The sequence below is a fragment of the Esox lucius genome, chromosome 6 (genome assembly GCF_011004845.1).
Source record: "Esox lucius isolate fEsoLuc1 chromosome 6, fEsoLuc1.pri, whole genome shotgun sequence".
Lineage (NCBI taxonomy): Eukaryota > Metazoa > Chordata > Actinopteri > Esociformes > Esocidae > Esox > Esox lucius.
The window spans coordinates 15,755,058-15,777,513 of NC_047574.1; the positions used below are offsets into that span (position 1 = coordinate 15,755,058).

A 22,456-nucleotide genomic window follows, 5' to 3' on the forward strand; every position below is an offset into this window, starting at 1 on the left:
ATCCAGTTTATCATTTGTAATATACAGATTAGAGGTCAGGTATTTTATCAATTAGAGGGTTAGGCCAGTATCTGAAAGGTAGCTGGTTCCTATCCCTGTGTAAAAATATACAGATGTGGCATTAAGTAAATCTCTTCATCTTATTTTCTCCTCTATAAGTTACTCTGGATAAAATGTCTACATCTTGCAAATGACTATTTGACTATCAGTCAAATGACTATCAGTTTGTACAACTTCATGGGTATATGCCATTACTGAATATGTGATTAAACTAATCCACAGAAGACGTTTCAACCAGACAGAGTCATTTTCAATGTTGTGCTACTACGGAACCCTATTATTACTTTAACAGGGTTTTCTTATTAAATGTTAAAACAAAATCAGGATCGTATTTGACGAGAATTTATTATCTATATAAAACATTGAATAATGGATTAATTAATTAGAATAGTATTTAAATAACATATTTAGGGATGCTTGGATATTTATTGGCTGTAAGATTGTATTTACTTATTTTTACCGAACCTTAATCATAATTTACATAATTGTGATCATACAAAAAGCTTTATTATCAATAACCTGTTTAATGCTTTTACTCATATCATATTTATGAAAGACAACATTCATGACGTGTCATAGCATCCATAATGTAGAAACCTGAGATCTGAAAAGGATCTAACCGAACTACAGCCTGTAAAACATGTTCTTCCGCATGTCATTCTCGTTGTTGGAACAAAACAAAAAAGTTAATTAAATACTTCGAGTAAACTTCAACTGTACCTTTCAGTAGTCCAAAATATATAATAATATTGTAACAACTTCCTGGCGACACTGAATCTATTTTAATCTGTTTTTAGATCCTTTCCCGGATCTTTCCGGGCATGCACATTTTACAGCTCTGATAGGTTGACGCACGATTTAAATTTCAGATAAATCGCAGTATGTTCTTCGTCAGCATAATTAACAGTGTTGCCTGATGACCTGCACATTTTTATGAAAGTGTGCGTGCAAGAAATGAACTTCAGCGGATTGATTTATAGATATTGTTTTATAACAATATATTTAGGGCGGGTTTTCAGTAGAGTATGAAGGATAATTTGTATTCTGGCAATAATATCTGGCAACCTGAGAGAAAAAAAAACGTGTGGGGTACGGTCAATTTGGTGGCCCATTCATTGTTTCCTGCAGGCTCGAGTTTGAATGTCCAGGAATTACGGGACAGTGGAACTCCGTATCTTTAAGAATTATGGCTTTTTTTATAAAATTTGCATGTGCGATTGTTACTAGATTGCTCTTCATTCTCATTTCACTTATCGGAGTTTGGAGAGTGACGTTAGTTAAAAATGACAACACCTACTGGTTAATGACATTTCTATTTCTACCTCTCGTTGTCGAAATGATCATAACTTTAAAAAGAAGAAAGGGAAAGGATTATAAATGGTAAGACATTTATTAATTTGGTCTTCAGAGTAAGCTATACGTAATTTAATCTTTGGTTTTACATTAGTATTTGCAGTGTGGACTATCTAAGTATTTTAACCCCGAAACCTAATGTAAAACAAAATACGATTAAGTGCATAATGATGTTTTTCTGTGAAAGAAAAAACATCATGCCATGTTGTCATGTTCTTTTGCCATTGTTTTGTTCTTAGAAAATGCTTGTCTTGTTAAAACAGTTTCCATGTAATTAACTATGGACCCTTGAACTCGTGAAATTAACACATGTTGATGTATTCGCAGTCAAGACTATCATCTAAGTATATTTTGCATTGTTAATATTATATATAGATAATTTGAAAGTATTCATGGAGTGAGCAGTAGACATTACATGACTTCATCCCTTGTCCTATCCTTACCTTCTCTGGAGTGATCCCCCTTAGCATGTTCATTGCTTATTTTAACTGTTATTTTGTACTCTTAACTCATCTCATTACCCCTCCCCACAAAGTCTGCGTCCGGTAGCTTACCCAATTGTTGTGTTAAATATCTTGGGACAAAGTGGAATTGGGTGGAACCCCTATGTTCTTGTCAGACAGGATTGTCTGACTAGAACACATCCTGTGAGCCTCAAATAATGTGTTTGATTTGTTCGAAAAGTCCAAAAGAGATAATGGGATTTGGCATTCTATTTAATCTATTGTGTTTTCAAAATACTCTAGGGTCATCCTGATAATCACGGATCACACATTTTATATCTCGCAAAATACCATTAGGTCCTATTTTAGGCAAGTTTATCACAGTTTCAGTTGATTTAAACTTTGTAATTATTGCTCTAATATAGGAGATGGGTATTTTCAGGCAAGTTTCTTCATTGCCTAATTTGTGAAGGTCAAAAACTTTGTCTCATTTTATTTGTGTAATCCAACCTTCCCCATAACTAAGGGATTTGTCATGTTTGTCACCCCATATTCATACATTACTGAATCAGGTAACAAGTAATGATGACAACATACAGTTGAATTCAGAAGTTTATGTACAACTTAGCCAAATACATTTAAACTCAGTTGTTCACAATTCCTGACAGTTAATCCTAGTAAAAATGTCTTGTCTTTAGGGCAGTTAGGTTCACCTCTATATTTTAAGAATGTGAAATGTCAGAATAATAGTAGAGAATGATTGATTTCAGCTTTTATTTCTTTCATCCCATTCCCAGTGGGTCAGAAGTTTACATACACTCAATTAGTATTTGGTAGCATTGCCTTTAAATTCTTTAACTTGGGCCAAACGTTTCAGGTAGCCTTCCACAAGCTTCCCACTATAAGTTGGGTGAATTTTGGCCCATTCCTCCTGACAGAACTGGTGTAACTGAGTCAGGTTTATAGGCCCCCTTGCTCACACACACCTTTTCAGTTCTGCCCACAGAGTTACTCTAGAATTGAAAGTCAGGTCTTTGTGATGGCCATTTCGATACCTTGACTTTGTTGTCCTTAAGCCATTTTAGCACAACTTTGGAAGTATGCTTGGGGTGCAGTATGATTGTGGTGCATGCATTGTCCATTTGGAAGACCCATTTGCAACCAAGCTTTAGCTTCCTGACTGATTATTGTTCTGGGATTGATTTGCACTTTTCGCACTAAAGTATGTTTATCTCTAAGAGACAGAACGCGTCCCCTTCCTGATGGCTACGTGGTCCAATGTTTGTGTACTATTGCTTGTATAGATGAACATTGTACCTTCAGGCATTTGGAAATTGTTCCCAAGGATGAACAAGACTTGTGGAGGTCTGCAGTTTATTTTTCTGAGGTCTTGGCTGATTTCTTTTGATTTTCCTATGATGTCAAGCAGGGAGACACTCGGTTTGAAGGTTGACCTTGAAATACATCCACAAAGTACAACTCCAATTGACTCAAATGATGTCAATTATCAGAACCTTCTAAAGCCATGACATCATTTTCTGGAATTTTCCAAGCTGTTTAATGGCACATTCAACTTAGTGTATGTACATTTCTGACCCACTGAAATGTGTTTTAATGACTGAAGTGTATGTAAACATCCGGCTTCACAGATGAACTGATCCCGCTGACTCAGATGAGCTTGAAAAAAAATCAATGTAAATGGTGTCTCTTGCTGGACCATATGATTAATACTGAAGCAGGGCCCAGACTGTTGTGTATATAGTGGACTTATGGGTGATTGGTGTGTTCGGACCAAGAAACTCTGACTTTCAACTGCCTGGTTAAAATGTTAAAAGAAGATATTTGTTTTTTGCAACTGAGGATGTAATTATCGCAGAAAAACATGGGAAGATACTTATCAGATTTGGTTTATATGGATTTTTGGAGGTGTCAATAATGGGGACAGAGATGTATGTATTTATTGATTAAGAATATCTTTTTTAACAGTTTTATATCAAACATTCGTTTTGGCTCATAAACAACAATAACACATTTTCATAGACTTTTCTTCATCTTCACTAAGGTGGTCAATAATTCTGGAGGGCAGTGTAGGGACAGAATTCTGAAAATCTATACAAAGGTGACACATACAATTATATACGTAGCAAATATTTAGAGGTACAGTTGTTGTAGTTTAGTTGACTGTCCGCATCCTTATAGCACTCCATTGCTAAGGAATAAAGAGTCCAAAATTGGAACATGAGGGAGTATTTGAATTCTAATGTTTGAAAATAAAAAATAATTACATTTCATGACAATGGTGTTCATCTCCCATTTGCATGTGTATAAAATAAAGTGTTGTCACAATAATAAATTAATATAGTGTTCCTCCAACCCAAGGTTCTCTCCAGCCATCTTGCTTTTTCTAATCAGCATAATTCCTTCTCTCTGGATTCTGGAACTACATCATCAGCAGAACAAATCTAGTGACCCTCAGGTAAAGAAAATACTTTGGACAGATGTGAAATGTATGTATGGAAGTTATGAAAATCTTTACAACTTCACTTTTATAATTTCAGTGCAAGAAACTGGACTCGTGGGAAAATGTGAAAAGCATGATATCTCTGAACAAAACTGTAGGCAATATAACAGTTCAAACCTATCTAAAGGTAAATACTGGAATTTGTTTCATTAATATTTCATGTTTCACTTTTTAAAATATTCTAAAGATTTACTTATTTAATCATACAATCAGTCAGATGAACAGTTTCATGATACTGACTGTGTATGTGATGTTGTAACTAATTACGCCTTCAATTACTAACATGTAGGGCTATATCTCAGTAACGGAGCAATAACCTGTGTTGTAACATCTTTTTTGTGTGTAACAACGTCTTTTTCTTTCCCTAACCTGAGACTTTATACTACATTGTTTATCGCTTATTATTATTTCTTCTACCCTATGTTCCCCCTTTTGATATTCAAGGGTCTTGACCAACACTTGTCCACGGTTTGTCCCAACGACTGGATCCTGGCTCTCCATCAAATTCTGCTCATCCTCTTAATAGTGGGAAAGTGGCTCCTCCCACTAGGGGCCGGGGTCACACGGGACGAACTCTCTCAGCTACTACTCATCTTTGTTGGCATAGCAGCTGACATTTTGGAGTTTACCAGTGAAACACTGTCTGATGTCAAGTAGGTGTCCGACCTTTCATTGGACTTTATTGACTGAGGCTAAGCACTTTTTACTAGTTTACTAGATACTTTACTAGATACTTATTACTTATTCCACTGGAGTAGTCTGTAAGTCTAGTGATACTTATTTCTCTATTCCACTGGAGCAGTCCATAAGTCTAGTGATTCTTATTTCTCCATTCCACTGGAGCAGTCCATAAGTCTAGTGATACTTATTTCTCCATTCCACTGGAGCAGTCCATAAGTCTAGTGATACTTATTTCTCTATTCCACTGGAGCAGTCCATAAGTCTAGTGATACTTATTTCTCCATTCCACTGGAGCAGTCCATAAGTCTAGTGATTCTTATTTCTCCATTCCACTGGAGCAGTCTGTAAGTCTAGTGATACTTATTTCTCCATTCCACTGGAGCAGTCCATAAGTCTAGTGATACTTATTTCTCCATTCCACTGGAGCAGTCTGTAAGTCTGGTGATACTTATTTCTCCATTCCACTGGAGCAGTCCATTAGTCTGGTGATACTTATTTCTCCATTCCACTGGAGCAGTCCATAAGTCTAGTGATACTTATTTCTCCATTCCACTGGAGCAGTCCACAAGTCTAGTGATACTTATTTCTCTATTCCACTGGAGCAGTCCATAAGTCTAGTGATACTTATTTCTCCATTCCACTGGAGCAGTCCAACCGTGTCAAGCCCTGCTGGAACCTACACAACCTTGTCTTGTTGGTTGACGTTTTGTTTTTCATTGCAGTGATACTGGAAACTTAATATTACCAATAATATTTTGTATTGCAATGTTTTACTTAATAGTATCAATAATATACCAAGGGAAGATCGCCCTGTAAATTCATCAGAGTAAAATCTCATAATTTAATGCAAAAACAAAAAAACAAAACTTTATTAACAGTTGACATTAATAAACCTGTTGAACTGCGTGTTCTGTATTTCACCCAGGGAGAACAGCCCTCAGTTGGTCTATGTAATCCTATCGGTGTGGACCTGGAGCATGTTACAGTTTCCTCTTCATCTGGCTGGTTTGTCTCTCCATTTTTATAATATTATTATCTGCAGTGAACTTCACCAATCCTATTTTTAACAACAAGCTACTGGGATCTATCCAAATGTTGAGGCACACATTCTTTAGAGTGCCGTTCAGATAAGATGTTTTTTGTATTTACAAGCCAAAATATTAATGGTTTGAAGGTTCATTTGGGAGGTACCGCCACATATGCGGTAATGAAAACAATCTGTTGTGGCCAGAACTGCTTAAAAACCCCTCCCATGGCCCCATATCCTTGATAAAGTTTTCACTGTCTAGTATGACTGTATTGTAGTGTTGTGAGTATGTATAGAATTTGAGCAGATGTTTGCTTGTCACTTGTGAGGTTCTGTTTTGTTCCATTTTGTTTTTGCCATTGTCCCTGAGTGTAGCCTGTTCTGTTTGGTTTTTGTCCTATGTTCTTGAATGTAACTAGTACTTCTGTCATTATTGTTTTCACCTGCCTCTCGTTCTCTCCTTATTTAGGCTGCCCAGTTTGGTTCAGCCTTTGTTGAGCCATTGTGTCTTGCCTGCTGTTATGTTTCCTGCCTGCCAATCTTTTTCCTGTCGTTTAGTTTTCTCACCTGCCTTAATTTCTTTCTTTAAAGCCGTCGTTGTCCATTAACTCTGCGCCTGGCGTTCTGCTTACCCAAATCTGAATTGTTAATCCCAATTTTCTTTTTTACTTATACACTGTACTGTCAGAAATACTGTTTTATCATCAGTAAGGATAATATAACAACCCTCAAGTACTAACTCAACACTGATTCCCTTTTATTGTATATTGTACCCATCTTTATTGATAGATTAAGGCTGACTTCGTTGACCTCATTCCTTGGCTGATGGAGTAAATTATCGTAAGGCATACTGCCCAAAACTCAGACCTCCTGAAAAGCATTATAGCTATCCCTGTGTGGCTAAACAATTATGGAGTAAGGCAAGGATCATACAGAGTTCATTGATGCCTGTCCTGTTCATCTAATTCTACTGAATTATTTAAGGCCTGAAATAAACGTCCTCTCATCACACATGACTTTTAAGGATACACTTAAAGCTGTTTACTCACCGGAACAGGCAACTGCAGGCAGAAAGCCTAGTTTTTATTACTAATTGGCGGCAATTAGGGCGGCATGCAAAGAGGCAGAAATGTTGAGCGTTTTTCTGGGGATCGAGTCACTGTGATGTCATTACTGTTTTGGTTAACATCTACTCTGCTTTGTCATATCAGTTCGCCAAGTATGTTAATATTATAATGTCAGTTCAGACAGAAAACACCACGTATGAGTTTAACTATTTATTTGAGAACTAATGTACAGCCCTGTACATGCGGGTCTTGGCATTAGGTTCTGCTCCTTTAGGGTAACTCATTGCCAGTGGCGTCGTTAGCCCTGGGCGTCTGGGGCTATAGCCCCGGGTCTTTTATGAATAGCCCCGGATCTCAAATGGACCAAATTTATTAATCTGTAATTCCAATCGCACATTATGCCAATGTAGACGTCGCTAGCTTGTACATGAACATTTTCCGCATGTACATTCAAAACCCTGTACTTTCTGTCGCGAGGGGGGGGGGGCTAAGCCCTGAATGCATTGTGATCCTAGCAACGCCTCTGCTCATTGCTATCACATGATCGTGTATATGATACTACCACAATAACATTATTATTTATGCAATTCCCATGGCAATGAGCAAGGTACGCAGTACCGATCACTCCCCCAACAAAGAACACAGAATCAAACAGTTGAAGGCGGTGGTGTTGGGTAGGCGTGCACTCGCATGCTAGTACAAGCTCAACAACCGACGGAATTTGTAACCTGATGGTTATATAGACAGGTTGCAATCTGACATGTGATAAGAGCGATCCTGCATCAGCTGATGCATTGCTGACCAATTAAGGAGCCTGACCACGGGCTGCAATAAGTGACAACTGAACTGCAAGAAAAATCTGCCTACAATGTGTACACCCATGCAGGGGTGTACATTAGACAGCTACAATGATTGAATTTGCATTGGTTACCATAGTAACAACAATGCCCTGGCGGTGTTTGGTTTTGGTATGTCGAAGTTAGCCTATTTTACAGACAGGGGAGACTGGTCATTAGGGGCAGATGGGGCACAGCCCCACCTGTTGTCAACAGAAAGAACTGCAACAAATTTGTTATTTTTATTTATAGCATCTTCCTTATCTCATGTTCATTAGTCCCTGCCTTGCTGCTTCAGACTTCGTTCTGCCGATTCGAGTTTGCAGTAGTAGGCCATAGGCTAAGCATGAAGGTGGGGCTAGCCCCTCTCTCACAATGCAATGTACATTGCACGTGTGAAAATATTAATACGCATGCTCAGAATGTTAGTGTGATCAATGTAGATTGATCTTAAATTTGATTCCAAATGGGGCTGACAGCCTGTAGACCTAATTGGCTGTCTGTCTGGCGCCAACATTAGTCGGCAAGAAGAGCAAGTAGGGTAGATTGTCTTAGCTAGCTTGTTAGCATCACAAACACCAGATAACTTGAGAAAATGAATAAAGTAGATTTCATACTTGAGCACCAGTTTGAAACCCTTAATTTGGAGGAGAAACTTGAAGTAAAGCAACTTGGTGCCCATCAGCCACAGTATATTGTCATCACTCAAACTGATGGTAAAAGTAACCGCAGGTTTAACATGGAGTGGTTAGCATACAAAAGAAGGAACTGTTCTGTTTTCAATGTCTGCTATTTGGTGAAAATGGTACTTGGTCGAGGACAGGTTACAGTGATTTGAAACATCTTTCTGAGAGGATTGCAAAACAAGAGAGCAGTGGGAGTCATTTGGACGATGCTGTGAAATTGGGCTTACTTGGAAGGGTAAATGTCACAGCCAAAGTTGCGACATTTCATACAGGCGCTCCATTGAGCAGCATAACAAACAGGTGGAGGAAAACAGGTACATTCTCAGTCAGATCATAACATGTATTAAACTGTGTGGAAAATGCAAAACCGCACTGCGGGGGCGGAATATTCAGATGCATTTTCGAGACTGTGTGAGGGCGATTTGAGACTTCAGAGGCACTATGACGCTCAGCCCATCTTCAAAGGGACATGTAGCACTGTACAAAACCAGCTGTTAGACTGTATGTATGAAGTGTACAGGGAGGAGATAGTCAAGCAAGTGGACGAGACATCATTTGTTGCCATACAGGCAGATGAGACAACTGATATCTCCTGTAAATCACAAATGGTGGTTGCCTGACAATACCGTGACAGAGAGGTTTTTGGAGTTTGTGGAAGTCAAAGATACAACTGGACTTGGCCGCTCTAATAGCATCAAGGGTGTGCAGGAACCACTGAAGCTGGGAGAAAAGCTGATCGCTCAGACTTATGATGGTGCGGCTGTAATGAGTGGAAACGTCTGAGGGGTACAAACGCTAATGAAAGAGACATACCCACATGCCCAGTTTGTTCACTGCTATGCTCACCAACTGAACCTGACCTTGTAGCAACTTTGTTCAGCAAAGATGAGCATCCTGAAAATGTTTTTTGCATATTTAACTGCTTTTGCCACCTTTTTTTCTGGCGCTACAAAACGTGTTGCGGCACTTGCTGGGGCAACACAGCGACGCATTCCAAGGCCACCCGCGATGTAACTTTAAAAGTAGAACTGTCAATGCAGTTTGGGAAAACCGCGCTGCGCTGCTCCTGTGTAAGGAGGACATACGCACACAACCACGATGGGATGAGGCCACCATAAGTGAGGCACATGGCCTGTCAAAAAAACTCTGGGACCGAACCTTTCTGCAGCTGCTGGCATTTTTTTTCTTCCTTATGCCAGAAGTAGATGTTTTATATAACACTCTGCAAAAACGGAGCATCGATGCATCTGGGATTAGCAGTGCGCTCACCCGTTTCAAGGAGAATGTCCAGAATATGTGGAAGCAAACTGATGAATGGGCTGCCACTGTTCACGATGGAACAAATGAACCCTGCCAACGAGTAACCAACACAGCGCCGGTGATGAAGGAGGCATGCGACACAGTCATCTCCCAGGTGGAGCAGAGGTTTTCACAAAGTGACCACCTGATCGCTGCCAAGCTGGTTGACAGCTTGCTCTTCCCACAATTTGTCCTGTCATTCCCTACATCTAAGCTTGACTGTGCGGTGAAGAAGGTAAAAACATTCACTCGCAAAACCATGGGACAGCCGCGACTCATTGGCCACGTTGTCCATCGAAAGCCAGCTGTTCCAGCAGCTACATGACTTAATTCCCCAAGTCATCGAATGGTTTGCCCAGAGGAAGAACCACCGTGCCACCTTTCTCTTCAAGTGAGCCCTCAGCCTTGGTGAGTGAAAGCACATTTTATCATCCTGCCTTTGTGGTGCTGGTCCGTGCATTGGTCATATTTTTGTGCTGGATCGATTGATATAGATGGTGACGAGAGTCAGTGTGTCCATGCTTATCTATTAAGTTTGTTGTCATAGAATGGATCTGTATCCCTAAAAATTTGTCTTTCCACTTCGTTGTGGCCTTCAGTGGTGTTGAGCTCATTGCTGTTCGCGTATGGCCCTGTAGGCACATTGGTTCTGAGCTTGGTTGCATTCTTAATTTTGCTTTGTAAATGTGACAGTGGTAATTTGACATGTGTGTGAGAGAGGATGCAAATCATCCGTGTGCAATATTATTCTTGTTATAAAATAAAAACTAAATTACACTTTAATTGACATTCAATTAAGAACTTAACTAGTTGTGCACGTGCGAGGCTAGCCAGTCAATCTAGAATGAGCGTTTGATTGGTTGACAAGATGAACACTGTTCACTGGTCTACATGAGCAGCGAGCACTCAAAGGTTCAACAAATGTGAACTTTGGGCGCCTCCACCTGCGAGCAAGCATGCACAGAAAGTGGCACCGCTCACGTGATTGATCACAACGCACCGCGTTTTTATTAATCAACAGCGGCAATTAGGGCGGCATGCAAAGATGCAGAAATGTTGAGTGTTTTTCTGGGGATTGATTCACTGTGATGTCATTACATATCAGTTCGCCAAGTATGTTAATATTATAATTTCAGTTAGTAATATGTACAATTTAGTAATATGTACATAACTAAACTAAATGTTAAGCGCAAACGACAAGCCAAACCTTTATGTGCCTTCCTTCATTCAAGGAATTATGGCCATTTCGTTTTTTTTATATCTTTATAATTCTTGTACGTTGTGTAATTTATCTCTGGGTACTCTGACACCAGTGTTACTAAATCCTCCACTGTTGCGATAGTGGCAAAAGCACGATCTCTGATTGGCTACCGTCCAGCGGCAAGATGCAAAAGTTGAACATGGTTTTGCTTCGGCTTGCTGCTGCGGCGGCCACTAGGGTAGGAGGCAAAGCTGCCGAGCATTCATTGAAAGTAATGGAGGAGGCAGCGGCTGCCGGTTCCAGTGTGTAAGCATTTTAAGAGTATGCATCTATAATCCTGTTGAAGACCAGTTTCAGTAATGTTTGAAAATGTAATTATTTTTTAACATAGTTTTCATGTGTGTCCTTAGTGGTAAACTCAAAGCCAGAAAGCCAGAGCCAAGGTGATTCCCTTCTAACCAAGCACAGCACGGACATATGGAGCATCGTTGAGAGCCTTTTCATCCAGGACGGCCCGTTCCTCATAGTCCGGATCGTTGTCATGACCTACTTTGATGTCTTCCACCAGATGCTGGTGTTCTTTGCCATTAAAAACTTTCTGGTGGTCATCCTGAACTTCTATCGGCTGTACATCATATGCCAGGACTACAGACCAGTAGACACGTCCAGGACCAGCACCAGCATCCCTTTATAGGGGAAAACCCTTTTGGTAGGGTGAATATGGAGAAGATGTGTAGGAAATTCCTGAGTCCTGCCTATGCTGTGGACGAAGGTGCTTTGGCAGAAGATAATCCAGAAGATAATCCAGACTAAAACTATCAGTACCCAGTGCCGTGTTTAGACAAAACACAAGTTTAATATCGGACAGACTTTCCTTGCCCAACTATCCAAAGTCCTCGCTCAAACCCCAGGCCACGTGAATTGAGTCAGATCCAAAACACACAGGGGCAAAAAAAATATATAATAGCCTTCAGCTTTGGAGATTTTCAGAGCGCTGATTAGAGTTTAGTACGATACCGCTCGTTCTGACACCTAAATGCTTGTAATGGGATGAGTCTCAGACTGAAATACATCACAAATACTTCAGTTTGAGTCCTCAGATGCAAATGTTTTGTGGGTTAAAAATGTGGATTACCTATGCAACAGCAATTTGACATGTATAGGCTAAAGGGTAGGAGGGAAGTTCTTCTAAGTTATGTTCCTCAACAAATATGTGAAAACGTAAAAGTTTTTTAAATGATGGTTAAGATATGCGCCCATGTGTAATGATCCACAAGTTATGCAATGTGATAAGTCAGAGTTTCTAAAACTTTGTGCTTTGGTTTTGAACATGTCCTACCCAGCTTGTGAGTGTCTAAGGGAAACAGAAGACATGCCTTTCAGAAAGCCATACCTTAAGACATATTGGATGGTCGTGATCTTCGGGCCCTCAGGCTGCACTGCATTAAAAACAGACATGCTTCTGTAGTGGAAATCACTGCATGGCCTCAGGAACACTTCTGAAAACCATTGTCTGTGAACACAGAATCCACAAATGCAAGTTAAAACTCTACCACACGAAGAAGAAACCATAAACGGCATGCTGAAATGCCAGCACCTTTTCTGGGCCCAAACTCATTTTAGATGGACTCAGGGCGCAGTGGAAAACAGTCCTATGGTCTGACAAAACATTTGATTATTTGGGGGAATCATCTGGCTTGTAATCAGCCCACTGTGGCAAAAACAGCATCTATGATGTATGGGGCTGCATTAGTGCACATGGCGTGAGTTACTTGCACTTCTGTGAAGGTACCATGAGTGATGAACAATATATACAGGTTTTGGAGCAATGTATGCGGCCATCCAGATGACATTTGTCAGGGAAGGCCTTGCTTATTTCAGCAGGACAAAGCCAAACCACATTCTGCACGTATCATGTAACAGCATGGCTCCATAGTAAAAGAGTCTGGGTGGTAAACTGGCCTGCCTGCAGTTCAAACCTGTCACCCATTGAAAACAGTTGGTTCAATATGAAATGAGAAATACAGCAAAGGAGACCCCAAACTGCAGAGCAGCTGAAATCCTGTATCAAGAATGGGAAAACATTATTTCATAACTACAGCAATTGGCCTCAGCTCCCAAACACTTACGGACGGTTTCGCAGACACGGATTACGCCTAGTCTGGAACTAAAAAAATCTAGTTCAATAGAAAACTCCATTGAGCTTGTTTTTCTAGTCCTAGATTAGGCTTAATCTGTGTCTGCGAAACCGGCCATTAGTGTTGTTAAAAGAGGAGGTGATGGAACAGTGATAAACATGTCTGTGTCCCAACTTTTTTTGACATTCAAAATGGCTGTGTATCTTTCCAAAAACAATAGTATTTCTCAGTTTCAACATTTGTTGTTTTCTTTGTACTATTTTCAATGAAATATAGGTATAAATGATTTGCACATTATTGCATTGTTTTTATTTGCATTCTATGCAGCATCCCAACTTTTTTGAAAAGAGGGTAGATAGAATATGAACCTGTGTTGTCTTTACAGCACTGAATAACAGTACTCACACTCTCTAGGGGGACTGCAGACATACCAAGTCCAGATCATGTATCATAAAGGTCAAATAGTTGTAGATATTGCATAACATTACATCCAGGTTAACTGCTCTCTTATCAGAATGTAGGTCAATTTACGTATGTTTTACATTTCTTTTAGGTGAGGGTGACTAACTATATTGTAGCATCTGCTGCTTGATGTCAGTTGCCCTGTCTATGTTGTTGTAGTCTCTTGAACTACATTTTATGCACCTAGATATTCTATATTGTAAAATTCTTTACATTATTGTTATAATACAAATATTATTATTCTTGCAACAGCCTTTTGTATTAGAAAAGAAAGCCTGCTGTTCTATCTTTACAATTATAAGTAAAAATTGTTGGTCCTATGTTTCATAAGCTGAAATAAAAGATTACAAAAATTCCACATGCACAAAAATAAGATTTTTCCTCAAATTGTGTGTAGAACTTGGTTTACATCCCTGTGACAAGACAAACTAAACTACATGATCATTGGACAGGTGCTCCTTGAGATTTTGGAGGCTTATCAATGGATTTGTTCATTATCAGCTAAAAATACTTATTAATTGATTTGCAATTTAATGAGTGAAATAAGCATTTGATCCCCCTCTCAATCAGAAATATTTCTGTCTCCCAGGTCTTTTATACGAGCCGAGATTAGGAGCACACTAAGAAAGGGAGTGCTCCTAATCTCAGTTTGTTACCGGCAAATCAATTTATAACATTTTTGACACATGTTTTTTTGGGATTTTGTTGTTGTTATTCTGTCTCTGTTCAAATAAACCTACCAATAAAATTGACTGACCATTTCATTGTCAGTGGGTAAACAAAAAAATCAGCAGGGGATCAAATACTTCTATCCCTCACTGTATACAATACTGAAACAATTTACTCGACACAGCCCTGTTGTCCTAAAGCGAAACATAACATACCGAACTGTCCATACACAAAAAACAAAAACTGACCAATAATTTGAAGTAAATCTAGCATGCCACTTGGCTTATTATTTGAAACAGATTGTTGTTTTGCTGTTTAGGGGGGAGAACTTTTTACATTCATCCTCTGTTTTTTCCCCCCCATCTGAGCAGCTGTCCCAGAAAGTGCTGCATTGCATTACATAAGTGTAATCACACATAAAAAATTATGATTTTTATCTATTCAAAAGAATAAACTAGTTTTAAATAAAATGCTTTGTAACCTTACATCTAGAAGGATAACATTAAAACACGGTGAAAGTCAAAAATACATAAAAAAACAAAAACAATAAGTAATTTGATCTACAAAAGTGCACTTTATTGAAAATATACTTTTGAAGGCAACCTTTTTTTTAATAAAGATTATTTACAGAATATTTAGAATACATAGCAAAATGACAAACAAAAGAATGAAAAGACAAACAAAAAGAATATCAGACAAAGTGGAACAATACGCTGCCATTATTGTGGTCTCCATTCAGGAACTTTGAGTGGAGTTGCGTGGCATTCACATCTTGACTGTGCTGGCTGGTAGAGTGGATTTGTCCAGGTCGTCAAAGTATGGATGGGTCATAGCCTGTCTTGCAGAGATCCTCTTAGGTGGGTCATAGATCAAAGTTTTCTATAAAAGATGAACGTGTTACATCGTACCACAAGTTAGGAAACAGAAATGATTAGAATGATCCCGCAAATCTCTTTTCAGTCTCTTTTCAGAGCAGCCTAGCGGTCAGAGGGCTTGTAACAGATTGCTGGAGCAAATGGAATGAAAAAGCATCAGTGCCCTTGAGCAAGACAGCAAAGCCTAAAAGAAAATTGCACTGCTGCCATTCACCCACACATCTGTTTATGTCAAAAATGTCCTCATAGAACACAAATAAGCGTTTCTGCATTTCACTAGTAGAGACTGGCAATCTACATTTCATAGTCATAAGCAAACTATACCATCTCGAATTCATAGCACTGTTTAGCTCCTGTCATCAGGAATCACCAGAAACCACCATTGTTTTGCAATCTCAAAAAAACTATCCAGCAAGCTTCCAAAGATCAGTAAAACCAAATACTACCCGTTTTGAAAAGCCTACCATTGAGGATGGGAACAGGGCTCGTCAAGCTAGTCTTTACAAAGCCAAAGAAAATCCACCGGCTCTACTAACCAAGGACTCTTATCTGCCACCAAGCAGTCGGAAAAACACAAAGGTTACAATAACTGCAACATATCCTGACTCAAACAATAACATGATTGGTTGACTGACCATCACTGGTGGACCTTTTTTGCTCTATTATAGCCTCTATTATCAACTGTTAACTGATTGGGCATAGAGGCCAAATTCATACGCACTTGGACACAATTATTTGTTTTCTGCTTACATCACTTCTATAGTCTGTGCACATAGCTTTCATTTGGATGCTCAGATTTGGTATTGCATATTTACAAGGTTCCTAATTATTATTATTTTTTTACCCAAAATGAAAAATCTATGATTTTTTACCTCTTTACTTGCAAACCACAACCAGTCCTTGAAAAAGAGATGTGCAACACGCTCTTACAGTAACAATTATGTTTCTTAAATTATCAACCTGAATAAAAATAAGAAGAATTGTAAAATCTTACAGCAAGCAGATCAATGCCATTCTTGTCCAGGTTCTTCACCATGGAGGACAGGTTTCCTGATTTCCACTTGGGAAATGTGTTCTTGTAGTCAGGTAGAGACTCTACTTCTGGCCAGATGTCATTGTTGGGTGTACCAAGGGTCCTACAAAACAAAGAATGATGCTTGACAAAAAAACTTTAAGTCAAGGAGATAATACCTAAAGAATTTATGAAAAGGTCGAAATACAACTACAGCATTTCCATTCATGAATTTGGACAATGCTATTAATGCTAATTACTGACTGAGACAGAGATGAATAATGGATTGTTTAAAAAAATTACTATGTGACTGAAGGACCTACTAGGGGTAAGGAGACTCACTGAAATATGATTTTTGGATGAACCATCCATTTAAAATACAGAAGTGAAATATACCTGAATATTCTAAATAACTGGTCAATCTCTGAGTCTCCATGGAAGAGGGGTTTCTTAGTGGCCAACTCTGCAAATATGGTCCCAATACTCCAGATATCCACAGGGGTAGAGTAGCGCGCTGCACCCAGCAGGACCTCAGGAGCTCTGTACCACAGTGTCACAACCTGGAAACAAAGACAGTTAATAATGCCACTAGATTGTACATATGTACATAATTTCACCTGTATCTACTACAAAAGAGTATCTGGGCAGATAAAACAAAGAATGACTACAATCTCCTCCCTGCTAGTAACCTATAATTCACTGACATTAGACAGATTTGCAGGCATAATGTCAAACATGAACTAGCAACTATTATTTACTAGTGACACAATATGTTTCCCTTTTATTGATTCAGAAGACAACCATGCCATGCTGTTACCAACAGAGACCATGTCTCACCCCTCTGACAACTAATGGCATCTACAACCCCATCTAAATCCCAAGAACCCCCAACAAATTTGGCACTGCAAGATGGCTGCAAGCTTTTCTTGAAGGTGCCAAGCCATTCTGCCTTGTCCCTGCCACTGCTTCTTACTTGGAAGTCAAACGGGCACGCTCACTCTCCTGACAGCCTTTGTTTAGTTTATAGGCACCCTAGCCTAAGGGAGTCCCAAAAGTCATCAGGATAATGCTGCTGACAATGCCCCCCCCCCAATGCTGGCCAATAAGCATAGCCATCGGGGCTTACAGGTATGCATCAGTTAGTGGCACATTCAACGCTCAAACCTACACCGTGGCGGTCAGCTTGGTGCTACAAATGACCACCATTAATTGCTGCGTCACCTGATAGGCCATCCATGTGTTCTTGCTTACCTCGTGGGTATATACCCGGACTGGCACCCCAAAGGCCCTGGCCAACCCAAAGTCTGCCAGTTTGATTACTCCTTTGTTGTCAATCAATAGGTTCTGGGGCTTCAGGTCTCTGTGGAGGACTCTTCTACAGTGGCAGAACAGGATGCCCTCCAAGATCTGGTACAGGTAGCTCTGTATTGGGGTCAGGGGGAGATATAGCAGTCTTCAACAATGCTTGTATTTACACCAAACAACTGAAAAGTCCCCTGGAATAACTGAAATAGAATAACATTCCATGTAGCAAACGCCATTGTATTGAATGATTACATAGTACAATATTTATGACACAGGCTGTACACAAATTGGTAATAAGCGTTACATGTTCCAAAAACAGATCTAACTTCACTTTTTTTTTAATTCAGTTAGCACTTTATGTAGTCTATGATCTCACTTAAGATCTAAGGTTTTATACACATACACCCAAGCGTTTGAAAATCATTATTCAATATTTTATAAGAATCGTGCAGTCATACTCAACAGGCATATGCTTTTGCTTATTTATACTCTGTGCACAAAGGGAGATCAAGCTACACCAAACAGGGACAGGACAAAAAAGGAACATTACTGTTGTGAATAAGCTGGCCTAGCTACTAGCGCAAATGACCGTCTCAAAAAATATCCCCCTGACTCTTCATGACCATACGAACCCTGCTACTGTGATATAACAAACGCGTATCTCACTAAGGAAAGTGCACAGGTGGCCTCTTTTTGTTCACACCAACTGAATGAGTTTGTGCCTCCATCGAATACACTAGAATAGTTCAACTCTGAAGTGCTCTGGTGAGAATGGGAGAACCGCGCACAACAAATCACATTCAGGGCACATATGCAACCGTAACTGTTCTACGTTGTGATTTCTGTGCTCTCCTACATCCATATATACGGCTTTTTGTACTACTCTGAGACCAAAGGACAAGCGTTAAGGTTGAGCCTTTTGTAGCATCTGCTACAATTAAGTATAGAAATATTATACCTTTACAAGCATAGGGTCCATGTACTGGCCAGAGGGAATGGAGTCTAAGTATTTCTTAAGGTCCATGGACAGGAACTCAAAAATGAGGTAAAGTCTGGACTCCTGCATCAGCACATCTAAAAGCCTGTTGGAGACACAGGGGAAGAATATAAGCATAGGCTGTTTGCTACAGACAGAGAGACAAATATCATATAGCAACTGCAAGAATCGCTGATTTGGCATGTTGTGTTGACACTTTGAATATTTGATACAACGGTCACGTCACATTCTCTTGCTGCATGGCTATTAGTAAAACCAAAGACACAAACACCACACATACCGTACAACATTCGGGTGCGCCAACTCTTTAAGCAAAGAGATCTCCCTCACGGCCGTACTTGGCACTCCTTCCTCCTCGCTTTCCAGACGGATCTTCTTCATGGCCACCACCTGGCCGGTGGACTTGTGTCTGCCTTTGTACACAACACCATAGGTACCTGAAAAATCACAGGAATAAACATTCACTCAGTGTTAGAAGCAAAGTGTATAACACAGCGAAGAGTATGGTTGGGCCGTTTTACAATGAACGTACAACATTGCGACGCCAAATGATTTTGCCAGCACGTGTAAGTAATTTATTTCAAAATGAGCTTAATTCTGTCGTTTCGTTTATTCATTATTTCATCGGCTATTAACGACGCCTGCGAAAGTTAGTGTGCACGATTCATTTGAAATACTTGATGTTTTTGTAGCCATTCACACATTTTCCTTTGTTGATCCTCAGAACCATCTATAGTCAGTGCAGCATTCAAGCACCTATTTGGCTTTTGACTTGTGCAGGAAATGTCTGGACCACTTTACTTTTTTTTTTTAGACACTGCGTGAAAACCCTCCTGCGTGTTGTGTGTCAGTATACAAGAGTGCTGTTGCTTGGGGAGAGAGAGTGTGAGACATCCATCAAGAGATCTACTGTTTGTAGGCCAACACCAGAGTCCCACAGATTGCAGGAGCTGCCTAGTTTGCCTATTAGCAGGATAATTCATAACATCTTGCCATAGCACATTGTAACTGTGAAATAGGGACCTTAACCATCGTTTAAGAAGCAGGTAGTGTAAATGGTGGATACATTTATTGACACAGTACTGGTAGTTAATGTCATAAATGTATTCAACAATGTAGCTCTATTCTGGCAAAAAAAAGGAACATTAAATAGAAAAAACATCATTGTGAACAAATTGGTGGGAGCAAGTTTGCAGCAGAGTGAAGATATGTGGCGTGTCCTTCTTCAAAACACACCAGTTGGTTACTAAGCAACTGATCATATCGATAGCTTACTTTTATTTTGTAATGCTGTTGCGTTGTCAAACCATGCACGTATCCATCTTAGTTGCGTCAGTCGGCAAGCACGCAAATGGCAGGAGGAACGGTAAACATCAAACAGCAGATTATTTTCATGACTTTCAATGTTGTTGTTAATGAAAAGCAGGCACGGCCCCTCTCCACGTTTCCAAAATGCATTTGCAGGCTAAGCTATTTGGGTCAGTCAGTGGCACAAGAAAGTGTTTCAGACTATAATGTTTTCCTAATGCCTGCACTTTTGTCCATGGCCTGTGAATGATGCTCATTTTATTGATTTCAGAATGCTAGTCTCAGAGTATAGCCGGGCATTTGTTCATATATTCCTACATTTTCAGTCTTGGAAAATGTGAACATGGTTGTAGAAAAGGCTGTCCCTCCAGTGGACACAAATATGCATGTGATGCCTAATACAACCTTTTTACCCCGTCATTATCTGGTTTCAGGGCTAAGTCCTGGCGACGTCCCTGTAGAGTGTTGTCTTGCATGCCCATTACATTATGTTCATATGAATAAATGTGCATTTATACAGGCAGCACAACATTTCGTTCCATTGACAAATCACCCCAATCCTGCTGAGGGCGGAGTTGGGGGCGCTGTTGTCTTGATGTTCTCTAAAGGGAGGCTCCTAAGGCATACAATTGGAACATCACACAGCTGTGCCAACCAGACTATGCCCGTTATTGCACCATGCCAGTCAAGTTCAAGTCATCTTAACATCGTCAGCCACATGTCATCAATCTTAATAATGTCTGACAAATATCACTGATATCCTATGATAGTGATATTGCCAACAATAGTGAAGAGTAAGGCTGGAAATTTCCAGGGACCTTCTGATTGCCCACAGGCTATGTATGCAATGTTCCCGAGTCATTGTGCACTGAGATTTGACAGGGTGTTATTTTATTGCAATTTGATGCTCCAGTCATATTATTGCTGCTGTATTGTCGAGGGTCAAGACAGAGCAATATCAAAACTAAAACTAATTTTAACCAGTCATGAATCATGGACATATATGTGCTGAAAACAAACTGGCTTAGTGTTTAAAAAAAATAAACCAGAACAAACTATTAGGCAACAAATACTGGAATTTTGTTATCGATACTGGTAAACAGCTATATATTGCGATTAGATAGCCAAACAAACATATTGCGATTACATTATGGGGTCAATATGTAAGAATTGTACTGTACTACTATCTTATTTACAGATAATGCTTGTTAGTGTTTAAAAAATAAATAAAGCGACCTAGATATTTCCTGTGTAAACATTCTCGTTGGTTCATCTATCAGTTGGCACTGACTTGTAATCTCGTTATACTCAGACACCTGCATTACTATTCTCCCCACCCTAAACCCTGGACTAGCTATACAGTACTATTCGGGTCTCATTCGGTAAGGGAAGACGAGGGACAGACAAGTCATGTTATTTCAGTGATTCCCCACCCTCTTCAGTTACTGTAGCACAAACAAAATGTTGCTCTGCTGAGTAACCCTGAAGTACCCACTCAGGATAATGTTACAAGTAAGCCTAGGGAGCCATAGTACCCTCTATGGAAAGGGCAAGTCCAAATAACCCCAGAGGTCCTAGTACCCCTGGTTGGGAACCACTGGCTTAGAGCCAGGATTCTACACACAAATCTACTGTAACCAAAAAGAACGGGCTCAGACTTAGGGGGATTCATAATAAATGTGGGACATAACTTACCCTCGCCGATTTTCTCTATTTTCAGGTAATCTTCCATTGTTCCCTGAAAAAAAAAAGGTTATGTTACAAAATAAATTAACGACAGGTTTGTGCTAGTAAACATCGTGTAACACCAAGTACAGTACTACATCTGTCGGTCTAACTTACTAGCTTAAGTGTTAAATTCCAGTCAGGGGATGTGGAAAAACTGTTTAGTGAGCGTACAGTACAGTTAACCAACAAGCACAGTAGCTAACGTTAAGCAACTACGGTTAACAAGCAAGTTAGACAACATTACACATTAGTAACGTGGTCATGATCTAACGTTATTCGATTGCAAAAGTAAGTACACTATTATTTAGAAATTGGATTATGTTAAAACGTATTAGTATACTATGTAAAAGTTAATAACTCCATATCCCTGTTTCACGCGGTTTGCATGTGTGATAACGTTAGCTAGCTAGCTCGCAATTGTCAACTTAATGACAACTGCTATAACACGATCGATGAATAGTTAGACATTACTATCTAATTATTGTTTTTAAATAGAAAAAATATATATATATACCCGTCTTCCAATATCGTTGTGTGCGTTAACTTCAACGGTGTGGCGCTCTGTGTCTCTCTTGCAACCAGCAAGTACTTGGATCCGTTCTTTTCGAATTGACTGCGGTGCTTCTGGTTTTCAAAACCAAGCAATCACGTCGCTCGCTGTCTTTCAAAAGCGCCAATCCGGAGAAAGCTAACTCGAAGAGGGATATGACGGTTTTAAGCTGCGTTCATGGACTAGTCTGAGCTAAGAAAATCGAAAGTCCGGCTTGTGGTTATTCACTTAAAGCATT

At 39.6% G+C, this 22,456-nt stretch overlaps 2 protein-coding genes across 2 annotated transcripts; one reads left to right on the forward strand and one right to left on the reverse strand.

Moving 5' to 3' along the window:
* The first annotated feature begins 1,181 nt into the window (after positions 1-1,181).
* tmem26a (transmembrane protein 26a) lies at positions 1,182-12,662 on the forward strand. Its single transcript, XM_010869874.4, has 6 exons — positions 1,182-1,440; positions 4,236-4,332; positions 4,415-4,504; positions 4,822-5,030; positions 5,984-6,063; positions 11,585-12,662. The coding sequence occupies exons 1-6, from the start codon at positions 1,247-1,249 to the stop codon at positions 11,866-11,868; spliced, it is 954 nt and encodes a 317-aa protein (XP_010868176.2). The 5' UTR covers positions 1,182-1,246; the 3' UTR covers positions 11,869-12,662.
* Positions 12,663-15,000: 2,338 nt separating this feature from the next.
* On the reverse strand, positions 15,001-22,248 carry cdk1 (cyclin-dependent kinase 1). Its single transcript, NM_001303898.1, is given in 8 exon segments — positions 15,001-15,322; positions 16,313-16,454; positions 16,727-16,890; positions 17,582-17,752; positions 18,594-18,717; positions 18,913-19,069; positions 21,636-21,678; positions 22,183-22,248. Coding segments are annotated over 7 exon segments (909 nt in total). The 5' UTR covers positions 21,673-21,678; positions 22,183-22,248; the 3' UTR covers positions 15,001-15,208.
* Positions 22,249-22,456: the final 208 nt, after the last annotated feature.